General features: G+C 44.7%; 1 protein-coding gene across 1 annotated transcript in view; it reads right to left on the bottom strand.

Moving 5' to 3' along the window:
• Positions 1 to 1,691: 1,691 nt before the first annotated feature.
• The window catches only part of LOC120939954 (ATP-dependent translocase ABCB1-like), a 143,780-nt gene continuing 126,467 nt past the window's right edge, over positions 1,692 to 19,004 (bottom strand). Inside the window, 7 exon segments of the mRNA XM_040352424.1 lie at positions 1,692 to 2,271; positions 3,555 to 3,701; positions 5,761 to 5,967; positions 9,513 to 9,710; positions 11,445 to 11,601; positions 14,075 to 14,215; positions 16,721 to 16,821. Coding sequence (XP_040208358.1) covers positions 2,071 to 2,271; positions 3,555 to 3,701; positions 5,761 to 5,967; positions 9,513 to 9,710; positions 11,445 to 11,601; positions 14,075 to 14,215; positions 16,721 to 16,821 — 1,152 coding nt within the window. The 3' untranslated portion in view covers positions 1,692 to 2,070.

Here is a 19,004-nt window from a genome sequence, read left to right on the forward strand (position 1 = left end):
TCTTAAAAAATAAAATAGAAAAAGTGCAGCGCAAAACTCAAATATATAAATGATACTGGTATACTCAAACACCAATACCATAAGTGTGAATATAAATATGCAGAAAAAAAAAAAAAAAAAAAAAAAAAAAAAATATATATATATATATATATATATATATATATAAAAAATTAAATACAATTCAAACAAACAGTCCAAAAGTCCATAAGTGTCAGAAGATGAGTGAATTAAACGAAAATAAATCTCCACCACGTGACAATCCACCAAAATTTTGAAGTGATCCCTCCACCGTTGTAGATGGCTACTCTCACCTTCATATATGGACCACTGAGTTAACAGATGGTCAATAAAGCAAATCAAATAGGCAGGTCATGAACAGGAACCAGGCTGATGTATTAGATCCTCATAAGACAACCAAACCGCAAAGGACAGGTGCATGTAAAGAGATAATCACATACTAAGTGCTCACTGTTGCAATGTGTGGATTTATTCTTTAAAAGAAGCAAAAGTCAGGCTACTCACATTTGGCCAGACAAAAAACGGCATGAAGTAACAATCTTTAGGAATGAACAGCAGATGAGCGACGTGATGTTTCAGGCTCCTAAACCACCGGACGCGTTACGTTATATCAACTTCCTCAGCGGGGAAGCGCCCCGCTGAGGAAGTTGATATAACGTAACGCGTCCGGTGGTTTAGGAGCCTGAAACATCACGTCGCTCATCTGCTGTTCATTCCTAAAGATTGTTACTTCATGCCGTTTTTTGTCTGGCCAAATGTGAGTAGCCTGACTTTTGCTTCTTTTAAAGAATAAATCCACACATTGCAACAGTGAGCACTTAGTATGTGATTATCTCTTTACATGCACCTGTCCTTTGCGGTTTGGTTGTCTTATGAGGATCTAATACATCAGCCTGGTTCCTGTTCATGACCTGCCTATTTGATTTGCTTTATTGACCATCTGTTAACTCAGTGGTCCATATATGAAGGTGAGAGTAGCCATCTACAACGGTGGAGGGATCACTTCAAAATTTTGGTGGATTGTCACGTGGTGGAGATTTATTTTCGTTTAATTCACTCATCTTCTGACACTTATGGACTTTTGGACTGTTTGTTTGAATTGTATTTAATTTTTTATATATATATATATATATATATATATATATTTTTTTTTTTTTTTTTTTTTTTTTCTGCATATTTATATTCACACTTATGGTATTGGTGTTTGAGTATACCAGTATCATTTATATATTTGAGTTTTGCGCTGCACTTTTTCTATTTTATTTTTTACTTGCTTAGGATTTTTGCGAATTTCCCTTAGTGTTCAGCTGGCATTACCAGTGATCTGAACCCTGGGGGTCTGTATCACATAAATACACTTTTAATATCATAATTTTTTGATCTATATATTTGCGCTGATTGCACCTTGTTTTTTATAAAAAAAATCTTAAATTCGAAAATTCGTAAATTCGGAAAATTCGAAAATTCAAAATTTTTGGAAGTCCGAAAATTCGTAAAAAAAAAATCGTAAATACGAAAATTCGTAATTAACGAATTTCTGAATTTTCGTAAAAAAACTAATTAGAAACAAAACGAATTGCACATGTCTACTGGGTATCTCCTGATATATTATAAAAGCTAAAGTGCACTTATCCTTTAAGAGTAGGAAGTAATTGTCCGTGTCTCTTAACCACTGCAGCAAATTCAATGTATTCTTACAGTGGAAACTCCCGTGTATTATCCAGTGCAAATTTACACAGTTGCTAAGAATTGATTTTTACATTTCAATGCAGATACAAATAAAGCTATAACGTATGCATAGATATAAAAGTTTTCTGGAAACTGGAATTCACTTTTAATAAATGTCAAACTTCAAAATGATGTTCACAACAACAGGTGGGTTCAGCATTGGAGCAGCAAAGAGAGAGCTCTGTATTTGAATTGGTACAGTAGGTTGGCAGGAACATTGTCCATAGAGCTGGTCCCCATGAGATCTTTGGCTTCGTAATACAATCCAAGTCAGTAAACTTCGAGCTATTCCTGACATGTCAGGCAGGGTAACGCTATCTCCACTCATGTGGATCCCAGCTGTATACTGACCAAAGAGTGGTAGAACCCCTTTATCTGCAGCAGTTGTTGATGTGTTCCCAGTTCTACGACCTTCCCGTTTTGGATAACAGCGATTTTGTCTGCGTTCTGAATGGTGGAGAGTCGATGGGCGATCACTATACAGGTGCGACCCTCTCGAGCTTTATCCAGAGCTTCCTGTACAATCTGGGGGGAAAGAGCACATGCACTGAGTACGGGGTCGAATGACAATTTGCCAGGGGTAGCCGAATCCTGGGCTGTTCCTGAATCCCGCACCGCTCTCCCAGCCTTTTCATGGCTACCCTAGAGCTTCCGGTGGCCCACTCAGCCTCTTCGCAGCCACCCATTCAGTTCACGGCGTGACTGGGGGGCAGAGACTAGATGTCAGCTGGCTGAGTGAGAAATGTGAAGTGGGAGGGGCTGGAGGAGACCCTATTTCCTGATTTTGGCATAGGTGTCACTGCTGCGGAGACACAGTGAGTACCATAAGGGGTTTTAATACCGTACGAGCGCTAAGTATCTGTGGGTTAGGGGTGCAAATTACTTGTCTTGCCTTGGGTGCTGACAACCCATGCTACAAAAATAATTTTACTGTTAGGGGTCCCCACAACCTGGGAAATGTTATCAAGGGGTCACGGCGCTAGAAAGGTTGAGAACCACTGGTTTAAAGGGAATCTGTCATGGAGGCCAAACATTCATATGCATAATACTAATAAAAAAACACAGGGGACCTAAAATGTTCAAATCCCTTGACTCCCATTCTTATCTACCAGCATCTTCATCTTGTAGCTTCACCAGTAAGGGGAGTGTACAGGCAAAAAAGTTCAACAAACCTCCAATCTTGGTTTTCATATTTGACAGTAGGTTGGTGTTTATATTAAAGCCCTGTACACACGATCGGTTTGTCTGATGAAAACAGACCGATTGACCGGTTTCATCGGACAAACCGAGTGTGGGCCCCATCGGTTTGTACTTAGTGGGGGGGGGATCTATACTGTGGGATGGGGGTCTGCACTGAGGGGGTTTGCACTGAGGGGGGGTGTCTGTAGTAATGGGGGGTCTGCACTGAGGGGGGTGTCTTTAACTGAGAGGGGTCTCCACTGAGGGGGGTGTCTGTACTGCTGAGGGGGGTCTGCACTGAGGTGGGGGTGTCTGTACTGATGGGGGGTCTGCACTGAGATGGGGGTGTCTGTACTGATGGAGCGGTCTGCACTGAGGTGGTGTCTGTATTGAGGGAGGGAGGTTTATACTGAGGGATGGGGTCTATATTGATGGAGGGGGGTCTGTACTGAGGGAGGGGGATCTATACTGCGGGAGGGGGGTCTGTACTGTAGGGGGGACTATAGTTGGTGGGGGTGACACCATTTTTTTTTGCACCGGGTGACACCAACCCTAGTGACGCCACTAGTCAATACGGACCTACATTTTTTGAGAACAGTCAAGAGTACTGCAAAAATGTACTGCTTTACCTTTTCGCTCTCAGTGTCCAGAGCAGATGTGGCCTCATCCAGCAGCAGGATTTTAGGCCTTCGGATAAGGGCACGTGCTATGGCGATCCTCTGCTTCTGACCTCCAGACAGCTGTGTGCCCTTGTCTCCAACACGAGTGTTGTATTTCTGTAGAAAGGCAACCCATAATTAGAGATGCAGACTGTAATTATGCACATAACAATCACAACACACATGTTAATGCACACATTTTTTCGACTTTGATAAAAAAAAAAAAAAATCTTTATTTTTCTAATTATTATTTATTATAGGATGAACTCGTGACTCTCTGAAAATCATGCTAGGCTTTCAAATAAGAAAGCCCAGTACTAATGCTATGATTTCTGGCAGAAAATGGTAGCGGGGTGATGTGAGTTTTCATTGAGGAGTGTTCTCTGTGTCGCTCAGTGTACCCATTCATGGTTATATAATTACAGAAGTGGGGGCAATAAGCAAATTCTCTATATGGGCTCAGACCCTTTGACCTTACAATAACCACTTAAGCCCCGGACCAAAATGCAGCTAAAGGCCCAGGCCAGGTTTTGCGATTCGGCACTGCGTCGCTTTAACAGACAATTGCGCGGTCGTGCAACGTGGCTCCCAAACAAAATTGACGTCCTTTTTCTTCCCACAAATAGAGCTTTCTTTTGGTGGTATTTGATCACCTTTGCATTTTTTTTTGCGCTATAATCAAAAATTGAGCGACAATTTTGAAAAAAATTCAATATTTTTTACTTTTTGCTGTAATAAATATCCCCCAAAAACATATATAACATTTTTTTTCCTCAGTTTAGGGCGATACCTATTCTTCTACCTATTTTTGGTAAAAAAATCGCAATAAGCGTTTATCGATTGGTTTGCGCAAAATTTATAGCGTTTACAAAATAGGGGATAGTTTTATTGCATTTTTATTATTATTATTTTTTTTTTTTTTACTACTAATGGCGGCGATCAGCGATTTTTTTCGTGACTGCGACATTATGGCGGACACTTCGGACAATTTTGACACATTTTTGGGACCATTGTCATTTTCACAGCAAAAAATGCATTTAAATTGCATTGTTTATTGTGAAAATGACAGTTGCAGTTTGGGAGTTAACCACAGGGGGCGCTGAAGGAGTTATGTTTCACCTAGTGTGTGTTTACAACTGTAGGGGGGTGTGGCTGTAGGTCTGACGTCATCGATTGTGTCTCCCTATAAAAGGGATCACACGATCGATGCAGCCGCCACAGTGAAGCACGGGGAAGCCGTGTTTACATACGGCTCTCCCCGTTCTTCAGCTCCGGGGAGCGATCGCAAGGGGGCGGCTAGAAACGAATAGCCGCGCCCTCATCCCGGATCGCTCCCACACATGTACCGGGGGGGGGGGTCCCGATCGGACCCCCGACCCGCGGAAAGGCAGGGACGTACATGTACGCCCATCTGCCTGTACGTGCAATTCTGTGGACATATATATACATGCGGCGGTCGTTAAGTGGATAAGTAGCTCAGAAAGCAAGGTCCATAAAGGACATGGATGAGCGAGTTTGGGGTGGAGGAACTTGACTGGCCTGCACAGAGTCCTGACCTCAACCTGATAGAACATTTTTGGGATGAATTAGAGCGGAGACTGCAAGCCAGGCCTTCTCATCCAACATCAGTGCCTGACCTCACAAAGGCGCTTCTGGAAGAATGGTCAAACATTCCCACAGACACACTCTTAAACCTTGTTGACAGCATTGCCAAAAGAGTTGCCACGGACAAATTGCGGAACACGCATTTGAGATGCCATTCATTTGAATGACATCTCAAATCCCAGTGCAGGTCTGCCGCAGTTGTCGTACGATAAATCACACTGCAATTGCGACAACCCGCATCGCGAGAAGCATGTCGCCCAAGTAGCTCCTGAACTTTTTTTGGGCGACATGCCTCCAGCGACGCGGGTTGCCGTGATTGCACCGCAATTTATCGTGCGACAATCGCAACAGGCCCACACGAGGTGTCATTCAAATGAATGGTATCTCCAATGAGAGTCCCACGATTTGTCATTCACACATCAGCGTTTTCAAATCGCAGGGGAAGATTCGCGGCATATCTGCCCCGCGATTCAAAACGCTGAAGTGTGACGGCAGCCTTAAAGTTTACAATGTTATGTCATATGGTGGTCATGACCATCAGACAATAAGACAGTACAGAGCTGAGACTTACATCAGGGAGAGACTCGATGAAGGTCTGGATATTGGCCTCCTTGGCCGCCTGTTCAATCTCTTCTGGTGACACCGTTCGGCTGTTGTCGCCATAAGCAATGTTCTCTGCTATGCTGCAGTCAAACAGCATTGGCTCCTGGGATACGATACCCATCTGTGCCCGCAGCCACTGGATATTCAAAGCCTTCACATCAGAACCATCTATGCACTGCAAGAGAAACACAAGGATAGCTGTCACACACTGGATCGCGGCTTTACAATGCAAGGCATCACTCAGATTTCATACAATTCATGCTGCTGAACGATCTCTATCACATACATTCAATATTAGGACTGAAGAGACCTTTTATCTCCACAACAGAGTTCTTATTATTGAATTTTGCTTTGTAAATGCTGTTATGAAAACACAAGACTTAGGCCCCATACACACGATAGAATCCATCCGCTGAAAAATCCCAGCGAATGGGTTTCAGCGGATAGATCCTATGGTGTGTACACTCCAGCGGATCTGTTTCCGCGGATATTTCTCCCCTGGGATGGATTCCAGCAGATCGAATATTTGCTGACATGCTAAACAAATCTATCTGCTGGAATCCATCCCAACGGATGGATCCGCTGGTCTGTATAGACTCACCGTCCGAAGGGATCCCCCGCATGCGTCGTAATGATTCGACGCATGCGTGGAATTCCTTATATGACAGCGTCGCGCACGTCGCCGCGTCATAATCGTGGCGATGGCGCGCCACGTCATCGCCAGAGGATTTCGGCGCGGATTTCAATGCGATGGTGAGTACACTCCATCGCATGGAAATCCGCTGAAATCCTCGAGAGGATTTATCCGCGGAAACGGTCCGCTGGACCGTATTCGCGGATAAATCCTCTCGTGTGTATGGGGCCTTAGGCCCCGTACACACGACCGAACATGTCTGCTGAAACTGGTCCGCGGACCAGTTTCAGCAGACATGTTCGGTCGTGTGTACGGCCGATCGGACAGGATTCCAGCGTACATTTGCCCGCCGGACCGTTTTCGAGCGGGCAAATGTTTCTAAACTTGCTGCTGCCGAGTATACCGAGCGTGTGTACGAGGCTTTCAGGTTCCTCGTCAAGAATCTGCCCAGAATCTAGACAAAAAAAAAAAAAGAGAACATGTTCTTTATTTTCTCGTCGTGAGATTCTCTGCAGTGTTTTCCTGCCGAGATACCTGAGCGTCTGTAAGTACCTGTCGCCGTGGAAACCCGCGCATGCTCGAAATGACTTTGATGCATGCGCAGTAGCTTCCTAGGCATAGGTAGAATGCAGCAAGATGGAGGCAACGACATTGAATGTGACGAGTGCATGCTTGTCGTACGCAATGACGTCACCGCGTTCTTGCCATTTTTTTCCTGACGAGATTCTGGCCCGTGTGTACAGGGCTTAACAGTTGAAGGTTTTACATCTTGTGTGGACATTGCAATTTCTACAGACTTTCTCCCTGGACAACGAACTTAGAGGTAACGTGCAAAACCCAAATCTAACCAGCATCTCCTTTGGGGGTAGTGCTACGTGTCTAATAATGAGGGCACCCTAATAACTGTTTGTCATTCTATACTTGGCATTCCTATCGGTGACATAAGAAGAGGCGACCTATCCTCTGAGTTTAAGTGAACCTCGTCTCCCATATATTTTTTTGCTAAAAATGAGCCAATACACGCACAACAAAGCTATAATCAACAAGGACATGATATAACCAAAACAATACTGGTATGACAAACAGAAAAGGTAAAAAAACAACACAAGGAAATGGGAAAGGTCATTAAAGGATTTTAACCTCTTCCATACCGGGCTTTTATACACAAACATCCATACCAGGCCTATTCTGGCACTTCTCTCCTACATGTACAAATCATAATTTTTTTGCTAGAAATTTACGCTGTACCCCCAAACATTATATGTGTTTTTTTAGCAGACACCCTAGGGAATAAAACGACGGTCATTTCAACGTTTCATCTTGTACGGTATTTGCGCAATCATTTTTCAAACGCCTTTTTTTGGGAAAAAAATGTTTCATGAATTAAAAAAATAACAAAACAGTAAAGGTAGCCCAATTTTTTTGTAAAATATGAAAGATTAGGTTACACCGAGTAAATAGATACCTAACATGTCACGCTTTAAAATTGCGCACACTCATGGAATGGCGCCAAACTTCGGTACTTAAAAATCTCCATAGGCAACGCTTTGAATTTTTTTACTGGTTACCAGTTTAGATTTACAGAGGAGATCTAGTGCTAGAATTGTTGCTGCCACTCTAACGCACGCGGCGATACCTCACATATGTGGTTTAAACGGCATTTACATATGTCGGCGGGACTTGCGTGTGTGTTCGCTTCTGCGCGCGAGCTACCGGGGACAGGGGCGTTTTAATTTTTTTTTATTATTATTATTTATTTATTTTACATATTTATTTATTTGTTTACACTTTATTTTATTTATTTTTTTAACGACGTAATCAACGGAAAATTCGACGCTGGCCCGACATCCATACTTAACATAGGATACGCCTCATTATAGCAGGGGTAACTTTACGCCAGAAAAAGCCGAACGTTAATGACGTAAAAAAATGCGCCGGGCGGACCTACGTTTCTGATTTGGCGTATCTACCTATTTTGCATATTCCTCGCGTAAATCGACGGAAGCGCCACCTAGCGGCCAGCGTAAATATGCAACTAAGATACGACGGCGTAAGAGACTTATGCCAGTCGGATATTAGCCAAATTCCAGCATATCTTGTTTTCTGAACACAGAAAAAAGATACGCCGGAGCAGGTCAGACGCCACCCTTTGCTTGCTTTTATTTGACCCTCGGAGCACTATTTCCACTGATATGAGGCATTATTCCTGCCACTGACACCAATAATGACACACCATTTCTTTCCCTGACACCAACAGTGGGGCATTATTGCTCCTACTGATACCAATGATGGGGCACCATTCCTCCCACTGACACCAACAATGGGGCACAATTCCTCCCACTGTCATCAACAATGGGGCACCATTCCTCCCACTGACACCAACAATCAGGCACTATTCAACCCACTGACTCAAACAATGGGGCACCATTCATCCCACTGACACCAACAATGGGGCACTATTCCTCCCACTGACACCAACAATGTGGCACTATTCCTCCCACTGACACCAACAATGTGGCACTATTCTTCCCACTGACACCAACAATGTGGCACTATTCCTCCCACTGACACCAACAATGTGGCACTATTCCTCCCACTGACACCAACAATGTGGCACTATTCCTCCCACTGACGCCAACAATGTGGCACTATTTCTCCCACTGACACCAACAATGTGGCACTATTTCTCCCACTGACACCAACAATGTGGTACTATTCCTCCCACTGATACCAATTATGGGGCACCATTCCTCCACCTGACACCAACAATGGGGCTATATTTCCCCCACTAACACCAATGATGGGGCACCATTCCTCCACCTGACACCAACAATGGGGCTATATTTCTCCCACTGACACCAATGATGGGGCACCATTCCTTCAACTGACACCAACAGCAGGGCACTTTTCCTCCCACTGATACCTATGATGGGACACCAGTTTTCCCACTGACACCAACAATGAACTGGCCCTTTTTTTTTATTTTATTTAAAGACTCCTGGCTTATAAATATCAAGTATCAATTTTAAATGATCCAATGTGATCTGTAAAGTCTCTTTATTGTCAAAATATGGCTGCATATTTACCACATCTCCATTGAATGGATCATAGAATCTCTCCAAGAGTTGGACAGTGGTACTCTTCCCGCAGCCACTGCTGCCCACTAGTGCCAAGGTTTGCCCCTTGGTCACATTGACGTCCAGTCCTTGGAGTACGGGCACATCTGGTCGAGTTGGATAATTGAACTGGACTCCCCGGAATGTAATATTTCCATCACAGTCTGACTGTAACCAAAATGAATGTTTTTCATGTCAGTAAACGAATATAAATCGGTAAGATGTATATAAATTGTATATACCATATAACATGAGGCAGGCAATTACATACAGATTCTATGAGTGATACTCCTATCTCCTTTGTAACACTACTACGGGTATTTATCACCAGCTGCGAGTTTCCTACTTCTCTCTCTCTCTGTGTATGTGTATATATATATATATATATATATATATATATATACACACACACACACTGTATATATATATTGTATAATTCCCTAACCTTGTGATTGTTCAATGTTGGAAAAAGTAGTTCACCATGTCTATTATTCGTATTGTTCTTTATCTTCCTGACAGTAAACTAGAACTACAGGAATATCAGTGTTGCCAACCTACCAGATTGAAATTTACTGGCACGACACCCGAAATTTACTGGCACTGCCAACGTTTTTACTGGCAGTTACTAAATTAAATTTTTAGGTGCAAATTTCAGTATTTAGGCTACAAACAAGTATGCTAGACAAATAGCAATGTGATTTAAGGTAGATATTAAGGTAAAAAAACATATTTTTGTTATTTTCGATATAATAAGGGCAAATTATTTAGTCACAGCACCCCCTGCCTCCATCCCCCTCTGGCACCAACACCCCCTGCCTTCACCCCCCTCTACGGTGCCACAATCTCCCCCTGCCTCTAATCTCCCCCTGCCTCCAATCTCCCCCTGCCTCCAATCTCCCCCTGCCTCCAATCACCCCCTTCCTTCAATCACCCCCTGCCTCCAATCTCCCCCTGCCTCCAATCTCCCCCTGCCTCTAATCTCCCCCTGCCTCCAATGACCCCCTTCCTTCAATCACCCCCTTCCTCCAATCACCCCCTTCCTCCAATCTCCCTCTGCCTCCAATCACCCCCTTCCTTCAATCACCCCATTCCTCCAATCTCCCTCTGCCTCCAATCTCCCTCTGCCTCCAATCTTCCCCAGGCCCCCTGCCTCCAAACACCCCCTGCCTCCATCATCCCCTGCATCCATCCCCCTCTGCGGTGCCACCAACAACCCCTGTCTCCATCCCCCACCCTCTGCGGTGCCACCATCCCCCTCTGCGATGCCTCCAATCACCCCCTGCCTCCAATCTCCCCCTGCCTCCAATCTCCCCCTGCCTCCATTGCCTCCTGCCTCCATCCCCCTCTGCGGTGCCACCAACACCCCATGCCTCCAATCTCCCCCTGCCTCCAATCTCCCCCTGCCTCCTGCCTCCATCCCCCTCTGTGGTGCCACCGCAGCCACCATCACCTCCTGCCTCCAATCTCCCCCTGTCTCCAATCTCCATGCGCAGTTCCAAGCCGAACCAATCTCGGTTCATTTTACTGGCACATTCCCGCAGCCGCGGACATTTACGAATGGGGGGAAAAAAGTGCCCGTTTTTACGAACTGTCAGTAAAAATACGGACGGTTGGCAACACTGAGGAATATATAAGAGACTCCCATTTAATTCAGTTATATATTCAGGGCACTTTTTTGTTAGCCAGTGTCCCAATCTGCTGTAAACGGCAGTATAACCCAATAGTTTCTGAATTCTTGTGTCCCTCAATGGATGACGGTAAAACATATACTGCAACTGTTATTGCACAATACACATTGATTATTGGTTTATTGTCATCCTACAAGCTCGAGCATATAAATCACCATGTTTAATACAATGATAAAAATAAACTGTTAACTAAAAAAATAAGAATCTCACATACAGGAGCGTGTCCAGCAGTACTATAGCTGTCTATGAGAGGCTCTCTCTCCACCATGCTGAATATGTGAGCGGCTGATATCTTGGCTTTGGCGTAGTCTGGAGCGAAGGAACTGGTCTGACCCAAAGCCATGGCTCCAAACACAATGGCGGAGAACACCCTGCGGAGAAGGAAACATTTTTCTTGAGCAAATCTGTGGGAAACTCAGCACAGCACACATATTTGGAAAGCGTCAAGGGAAACGCCAAAAATAATTGAATCTGTCATCCATAAAAGAACCTAAAATAATTTTCAGCAGGGTATAGATCAGCAGCAATTGAAAGTAACACTTTAGACTTAAAGGGGCAGATTCTCGTAGAATCGCGCAAAACTGTGCGGGCGTAACGTATCTCCTTTACGTTACGCCGCCGCAAGTTTTCCAGGCAAGTGCTTTATTCACAAAGCACTCGCCTGTAAAGTTGCGGCGGCGTAGCGTAAATCACCCGGCGCAAGCCCGCCTAATTCAAATTAGGCGGGTAGGGGGCGTATAGCATTTAAATTAAGCGCGTTCCCGCGCCGAACGTACTGCGCTTGCGACGTCCGAAAAATATCCCAGGGTGCATTGCTCCAAATGACATCGCAAGGACGTCATTGGTTTCGACGTGAACGTAAATGGCGTCCAGCCCCATTCACGGACGACTTACGCAAACAACGTACATTTTTAAATTTCGACGCGGGAACGACGGCCATACTTAACATCGATTGCGCCTCATATACCCAGGGGCAACTTTACGCCGGGACAAGCCTAACGTAAACGTCATAACTTTACTGCGTCGGCTGCGCGTACGTTTGGGAATTTGCGTATCTAGTTAATTTGCATACTCGACGGGGAAAACGACGGAGGCGACACCCAGCGGACAAAAAAAAAATTGCATTTAAGATCCGACGGCGTAAGAGCCTTACGCCTGTCGGATCTAATGGATATCTATGCGTAACTGATTCTTAGAATCAGTCGCAAAGATACGATGGCCCAGATTAGGACTTACGACGGCGTACATGGCGTTGCTTTTGAATCTTAATACATTCTATGCATTAAGATAAAAAGCCTTCTGTGTGCAGCAGCCCCCCTAATACTTACCTCAGGTCCATCTAAATCCAGCAAGGTTGTAGGAATGTCCCAGCTGCCCCAGACTCCCCTCCTCATTGGCAGAGACAGCAGCACAGCGTCATTGGCTCTCGCTGCTGTCAATCAAAGTCAGTCAGCCAATGAGAAGAGGAAGGGGGTGGGGCCGGGCCAGAGCTCCATGTCTGAATGGCCGCAGGGAGCTGTGACTCAGCTTGGGTGTACCCCATAGCAAGTTACTTGCTGTGGGGGCACTCAACAGGAGGTAGAAGCCAGGAGAACTGAAGAACGACCTGAGAAGAGGAGGATGTGGGCTTCTCTGTGCAAAACCATTACACAGAGCAGGTAAGTGTAACATGTTTGTTATTTTTACAAAAAACAAAACGTTACTATCACTTTAAGTCATCCTCTGCAGCACATTTGGTTTGTGGTAAAATGTGAAATAAGGGGTATCCTAAGTCATTGTTGTGGAGCAAATATGCGGATCAGGAAAGTCAGCGGCAAGCCGCTTGCTATGGGGCACTCGTGTAAACTTGTTCATGAGCCACACTGTGAAAGGGGGGCGTTGTAAATTTAATTGAAGCATGTTTCATTTAAAGTCCCAAAGCCCCCCCCCTTGTTTTCTCTCAGAATTAGGGATGGAGGTAGGGACTATTTTGTCCTTTACCTCAATCAAAGTCCCAACCCCCCTCCTCTTCACTGTTTGTGCCCGTTGACATTAGTTTGGCCCTGCCCCCGCTCCCTCCTCACTGGCTGTGATTGGCAGCATCGGGAGCCAATGACTCCCACTCTGAGACTATGAGGAGGGAGAGAGTGGAAGGAGTCACTACTCTCGTGCACAGGGCTGGATTGAGATTGGGCTCAGGTAAGTATAAGGAAGGGGGGGGGAGGGGGAGCTGCACTCAGAAGGTTTTTTACCCTAATGCAAAGAATGCATTAGGGTAATGCCACTTTAAACCAACCTCAAACCAAAGTCATATGCCGCGTACACACGATCGGAATTTCCGACAACAAAACCTTGTTTTTTTTTCCGACGGATGTTCGCTCAAACTTGTGTTGACGCGGTCGCACAAATGTTGCTCGGAAATTCCGAACGTCAAGAACGCGGTGACGTACAACACTACGACGAGTCGAGAAAAATTAAGTACAATGATTCCGAGCATGCGTAGAATTTTTGTGCGTCGGAATTGGATATACACGATCGGAATTTCCGACAACTTTTGTTTTCGGAAAATTTGAGAACCAGCTCTCAAATTTTTGTTGTTCGGAAATTCCGACAGCAAATGTCCGATGGAGCTACACACGGTCGGATTTTCCGACAACAAGCTCACATCTAACATTTGTTGTCGGAAATTCAGACCGCGTGTACACGGCATTACAGTGTATTTTCCTCAATAATAATCCATCTCCTTAAACCAAGTAGCAGAGGAGACATCTCCAGAGAGTTTGGTTAGCAGTCATAAATTACACAGATTACTGAACATTAATCAGAAGGCAAAATGTTTCATAGACATTAATAAGAAATACTTACAAGAATACATCTTCAATATTCATGTGATTATTCGCCACAAGCCATGCACCAAATCGGAAGCACCCGGCGTAAGCAAAGTACATGATGGCCTGAGAGAGCCCAAATGTCACTCCATGGATGTGAGCCTTTTTAATGGCATTTCTAGGAAAAAAGATTACGTTTTAATAACTTTTACAATAAACATTTCCCAATAGTAACATTCTTTGAAAATATACAGGACAACGAGCTTAGGCTTCGACATAGATAGAAAAGATTCGACATTATAGAGACATGAAGAAGAGTCGACATAGATAGAAAAGATTCGACATAGAGAGAAAAGATTCGACATAGAGAGAAAAGATTCGACATAGAGAGAAAAGATTCGACATAGAGAGAAAAGATTCGACATAGAGAGACATGAAGCTTCGACATAGAGAGACATGAAGCTTCGACATAGAGAGACATGGGGGCAGATTCATCAAGAGATCCGCCGTCGTATCTGTGAGAGCCGACGGTCGGATCTATAAGGGCTGATTAATAGAATCAGATTCCTCATAGATCTCCCTTAGATCCGACTGGTGTAAGTGACTTACAGCAGTCGAATCTTAGGCTGCAATCTACCGCCGCCCGCTAGGTGTCGTCACTTTTTTTTACGCGTCGGATATGCAAATGAGTAGAACCGCCGATTCAAGTCCGTACGCCCGCCCGTCGCTTTTTTTTAACGCCGTTTGCGTTCAGCTTTTTCCGGCGGATAGCTACCCCTGCTATATGAGGGGTAGCTAATGTTAAGTATGGCCGTCGTTCCGATCCGTTACGATCCGACGATGCAATTTTCGAGGTAAGTGCTTGATGAATACTGCACTAGCCTCGCTAAATTGCACCGGCGGATCGTAAAACACGTAGATCGAGCGGATCTAAAGATCCGCTGATCTACATGAATCTGGCCCACTAAGATTTGACATAGAGAGACATGAAGATTCGACATAGAGAAACATGAAGATTCGACATAGAGAAACATGAAGATTCGACATAGAGAGACATGAAGAGTTGAAATTTTTTTAAATTTTTTTTTAAAGATTCTTTTTTTCTTAGAACATTCGACAGACACCATAAGCCTTCAATGACAGATTCGACCTTAATTTGGATTTTCAGACAAATGCATTTTTTTAACGAAAAACAAAATAAATAAAAACAAATTTCGGGAGTAACTAATTAAATTTAGACGAAAACAAAATTACGAAACAAAATATTTCAGTGTGCTCCCAAATCACCCTGCTCATTGGAATGAATGGGCAGCGATCCGAAGCACCTGAAAAGCGCTTCGGAAGAACCACAACACAGGAGTTTTTAATCCCTTCTTTGGGGGTTAAAATTGCCCCACTAGTGGCCAAAAAGCCCCGCTTATACATCGGTAAAGTGAACGCGGCCACGGCCCCAGTGTGAAAGGGGTCTTAAAAAGGTTTTAAAGCTTCCTGTTTTTTCACCTTAATGCATCTTATGCATTAAGGTGAAAAAAAAAAAACAATGCTTCAGGCCCCCCAGCCCCCCCTTTTATTTACCTGAGCCCTAGAAAGTCCCGCAACCTTTAGTACCCCTTTAAGCTTTGCCAATAAAACCTGGAAGCGGATTGGTTTTTATGCAGAAGTGAGCCTGATTTTGAACTCTAGCTCTAGTAAATTAACCCCACTGGCCAGCTTAGCCCAATGTAAGCATGCATATGTGATACTTGATCGGCCTCCATAGAAGCTGCAAATGACTGTAGTAGCCCAAGCTACTACAGTGATGGCCACAATCTTCTGGCTGCCATGCGTTGCCTTTCTGCATTGTAACCACAAGAGGTCGCTTACTCTGAACGACTGCCATTTAGAGATCACCTTGCATTTTTCTCACTAAATGCAAAGAGTTCTCTGATTGGATGAGGTGGAGATCATGATGTCACTGCCCCTTCTCTTCACTACACCCAGGCAGAGAACACCGTCATTGAGAAAAATATATTTTCTGAATGTTGGCCGTGCCGAGCCCCCCCTGTGCTTACTATGCAGAAGGGCTGCCAGTCGGCACGGCACCTGGAAGATATTGGAAATGTAGTAGCTCAGGCTACCACTGTGATTTACAACTTCCACAGAGGCAGATCAGGTATCACTTATGTAGATTACATTGGGCCAAGCTGGGCCAGCTAGTAGTTTGGCTTTTCGATAAAGAGAAGTAAGTAAAGCGCAGTAATCCAGACCAATCAAAATTCATCTTTCCTTGATCTGATACTTTAATTGGAAAGTTGATTGTATTCTATTACTTGTATTGTTTTTTTTGTTTTTATTATATACTTGTTTACGTATCTTCACACATCGATCTGCTCTCTGCACTACCTTATTGAATAATCCCCGAAAAAAAGGATTTGCTGATAGCAATAAGCTTGGGTGTCCTCCAACCTCATCTCTAGCTGAACTCCAGACGTGCAAATTTTTTTTGCTGCGGGACACTCTAGCAAAGAGGTTGGCGGTGTGGCGGAATTACCCGGCCCGCAGCTCACTGGAGTAAAGAAAAAAAACACGAATCCGGCTAGAGTTGAGTTTGGAGGATACCCAAGCTCCTCTCTATTTACTGATATGAAAGGTGACACATTTGGAGACTGCGGCTCTGCCAGACACACATATCATATTTTCTTACTTGTAGGGTCCCACCAGTTTCTCATCGTACAAAGCCTCAAAGGTCCTCTCCCGTGTTAGAGAAACAACAGTACGGATATTTTCTACAGCATCAGTGGCAATCTGAGAAGAAGGGAAACAAAATGATATTTATTAGACAATGGGTCACCAGAGACTGAGGAGACACTTGAGCCTGTCTTTATCTCTGTCCATCTAGTCCTGCGATTTACACATTCACACTGTCTGATTTTTTTTGCTACAGGTCTTGTCTCCTCAGATGTCCAATATTCGTGGGTTATGGGCGGGTCACTTTTGATACAGAACTGCTCGTCCTGCATGTTACAGGCAGGGCCGTTTGAAGGAATTTGGGGGCCCCAAGCAAAATGGGGGACCCCAAGCACCCCCCCTGCACGCAAAGCCTACGTTAGCGCTTCACTAATTTTTTACACCCATGTTCTTACTCCTCCCTCCCACCCCCCCAGTCCCTATGTTTTTCTATTCTCACCTCCCCTTCTTCCCTGTAGGCTGCTGCTGTAGCGTGGCCAAGCTTCTGTTACTCCTGTCAGATAGTGCCTGGGCCGGACTGAAAGGAAGTGAGCACTCAGTGTGCACTTCCTGTCATTACGGCCGGGAACAGGAAACTGAATCTTCTGTACCACGCGCGGTACCCAGCCGGACTGACAGGACTCCATGAGGAAGGAAGAGGAGCTCGGCCACGCTACAGCCTGGGAAGGGGAAGTTGGGGGCCCCAGGCCAGCTCGGGGCCCCAAGTAATTGTTTGTTTTGCCGGTCCTGTGCGACGGGCCTGGTTACAGGATGACGTCAGAGAAAGACCTACACTACTGTATATTACCCAAAAGTATTGGGACGCCTGCCTTTACACGCACTTGAACTTTAATGAGATCCCAGTCTTAGTCCGTAGGGTTCAATATTGAGTTGCCCCACCCTTTGCAGCTCTTCTTGGAAGGCTGTCCACAAGGTTTAGGAGTGTGTCTATGGGAATGTTTGACCATTCTTCCAGAAGTGCATTTGTGAGGTCAGGCACTGATGTTGGACGAGAAGTCTCCGCTCTAATTCATCCCAAAGGTGTTCTATCAGGTTAAGGTCAGAACTCAATTTCCTCCACCCCAAACTCGCTCATCCATGTTTTTATGGACCTTGCTTTTTGCGCTGGTCCAAATCATTTGGTGGAGAGGGGATTATGGTGTGGGGTTGTTTTTCAGGGGTTGGGCTTGGCCCCTTAGTTCCAGTGAAGGGATCTCTTAAGATGTCAGCATACCAAGACATTTTGGACCATTTCATGCTCCCAACTTTGTGGGAACAGTTTGGGGACGGTCCCTTTCTGTTCCAACATGACTGTGCACCAGTGCACAAAGCAAGGTCCATAAAGACATGGATGAGCGAGTTTGGGGTGGAGGAACTTGACTGGCCTGTACAGAGTCCTGACCCCAACCCGATAAAACACCTTTTGAATGAATGAGAGTGGAGACTGAGAGCCAGGCCTTCACTTCCAACACCAGTGCCTGACCTCACAAATGTGCTTTCGAAGAACAGTCAAACATTCCCATAGACACACTCCTAAACCTTGTGGACAGCCTTCCCAGAAGAGTTGAATCTGTTATAGCTGCAAACGGTGGGCCAACTCAATATTGAACCCTACGGACTAAGACTGGGATGCCATTAAAGTTCATGTGTGTGTAAAGGCAGGTGTCCCAATACTTTTGGTAATATAGTGTACATGTCTGTCTGCAGTCAGCTTAACACTGTAAGCATGTTTGCAGGAGATGAGTGCATACCCGCAACAGTGTCCTGCATTTTCCAATTACAGTCTGGGGTGGCCTGGATGTATTGTTGCTACAGAACCTGGCTGTGTTGTCTGCCAGGGGTTTCTGGATTACAAAATTGGCCGGCCAGAGTTTCAAGTCCTTTGGCATGTAAAGCAGTTCACATCTTGATTATTATTATTATTATATACTTGAATTGTGTATTTAGTTGTTTGTCTGGAGTTTAGATTCAAGAGATCCCTGCTTTCTTGTCCTAATGAAGAACACTTGTACTATTTAGTCTATAAGGCTTCATTCACACGTGTGGCAAGGGGTCAGTAAAACCAGGCGGTTGAGCTTTACCACCCCCTAAGCACCAGCGCACTCTGGCGCTCAGGCTGTTTACATGTTGCAGCAAATGCGGTGCGGTGGCATAAAAGGGGTTTTCCACCCATTTTTTACGTTTATTAAAAGTCAGCAGCTACAAAAAGTGTAGCTGCTGGCTTTTAATAAACTGACACTTACCTGCTCCTGCATTCCAGC

The sequence above is a fragment of the Rana temporaria genome, chromosome 5 (genome assembly GCF_905171775.1).
Source record: "Rana temporaria chromosome 5, aRanTem1.1, whole genome shotgun sequence".
NCBI classification, from domain to species: Eukaryota; Metazoa; Chordata; class Amphibia; order Anura; family Ranidae; genus Rana; species Rana temporaria.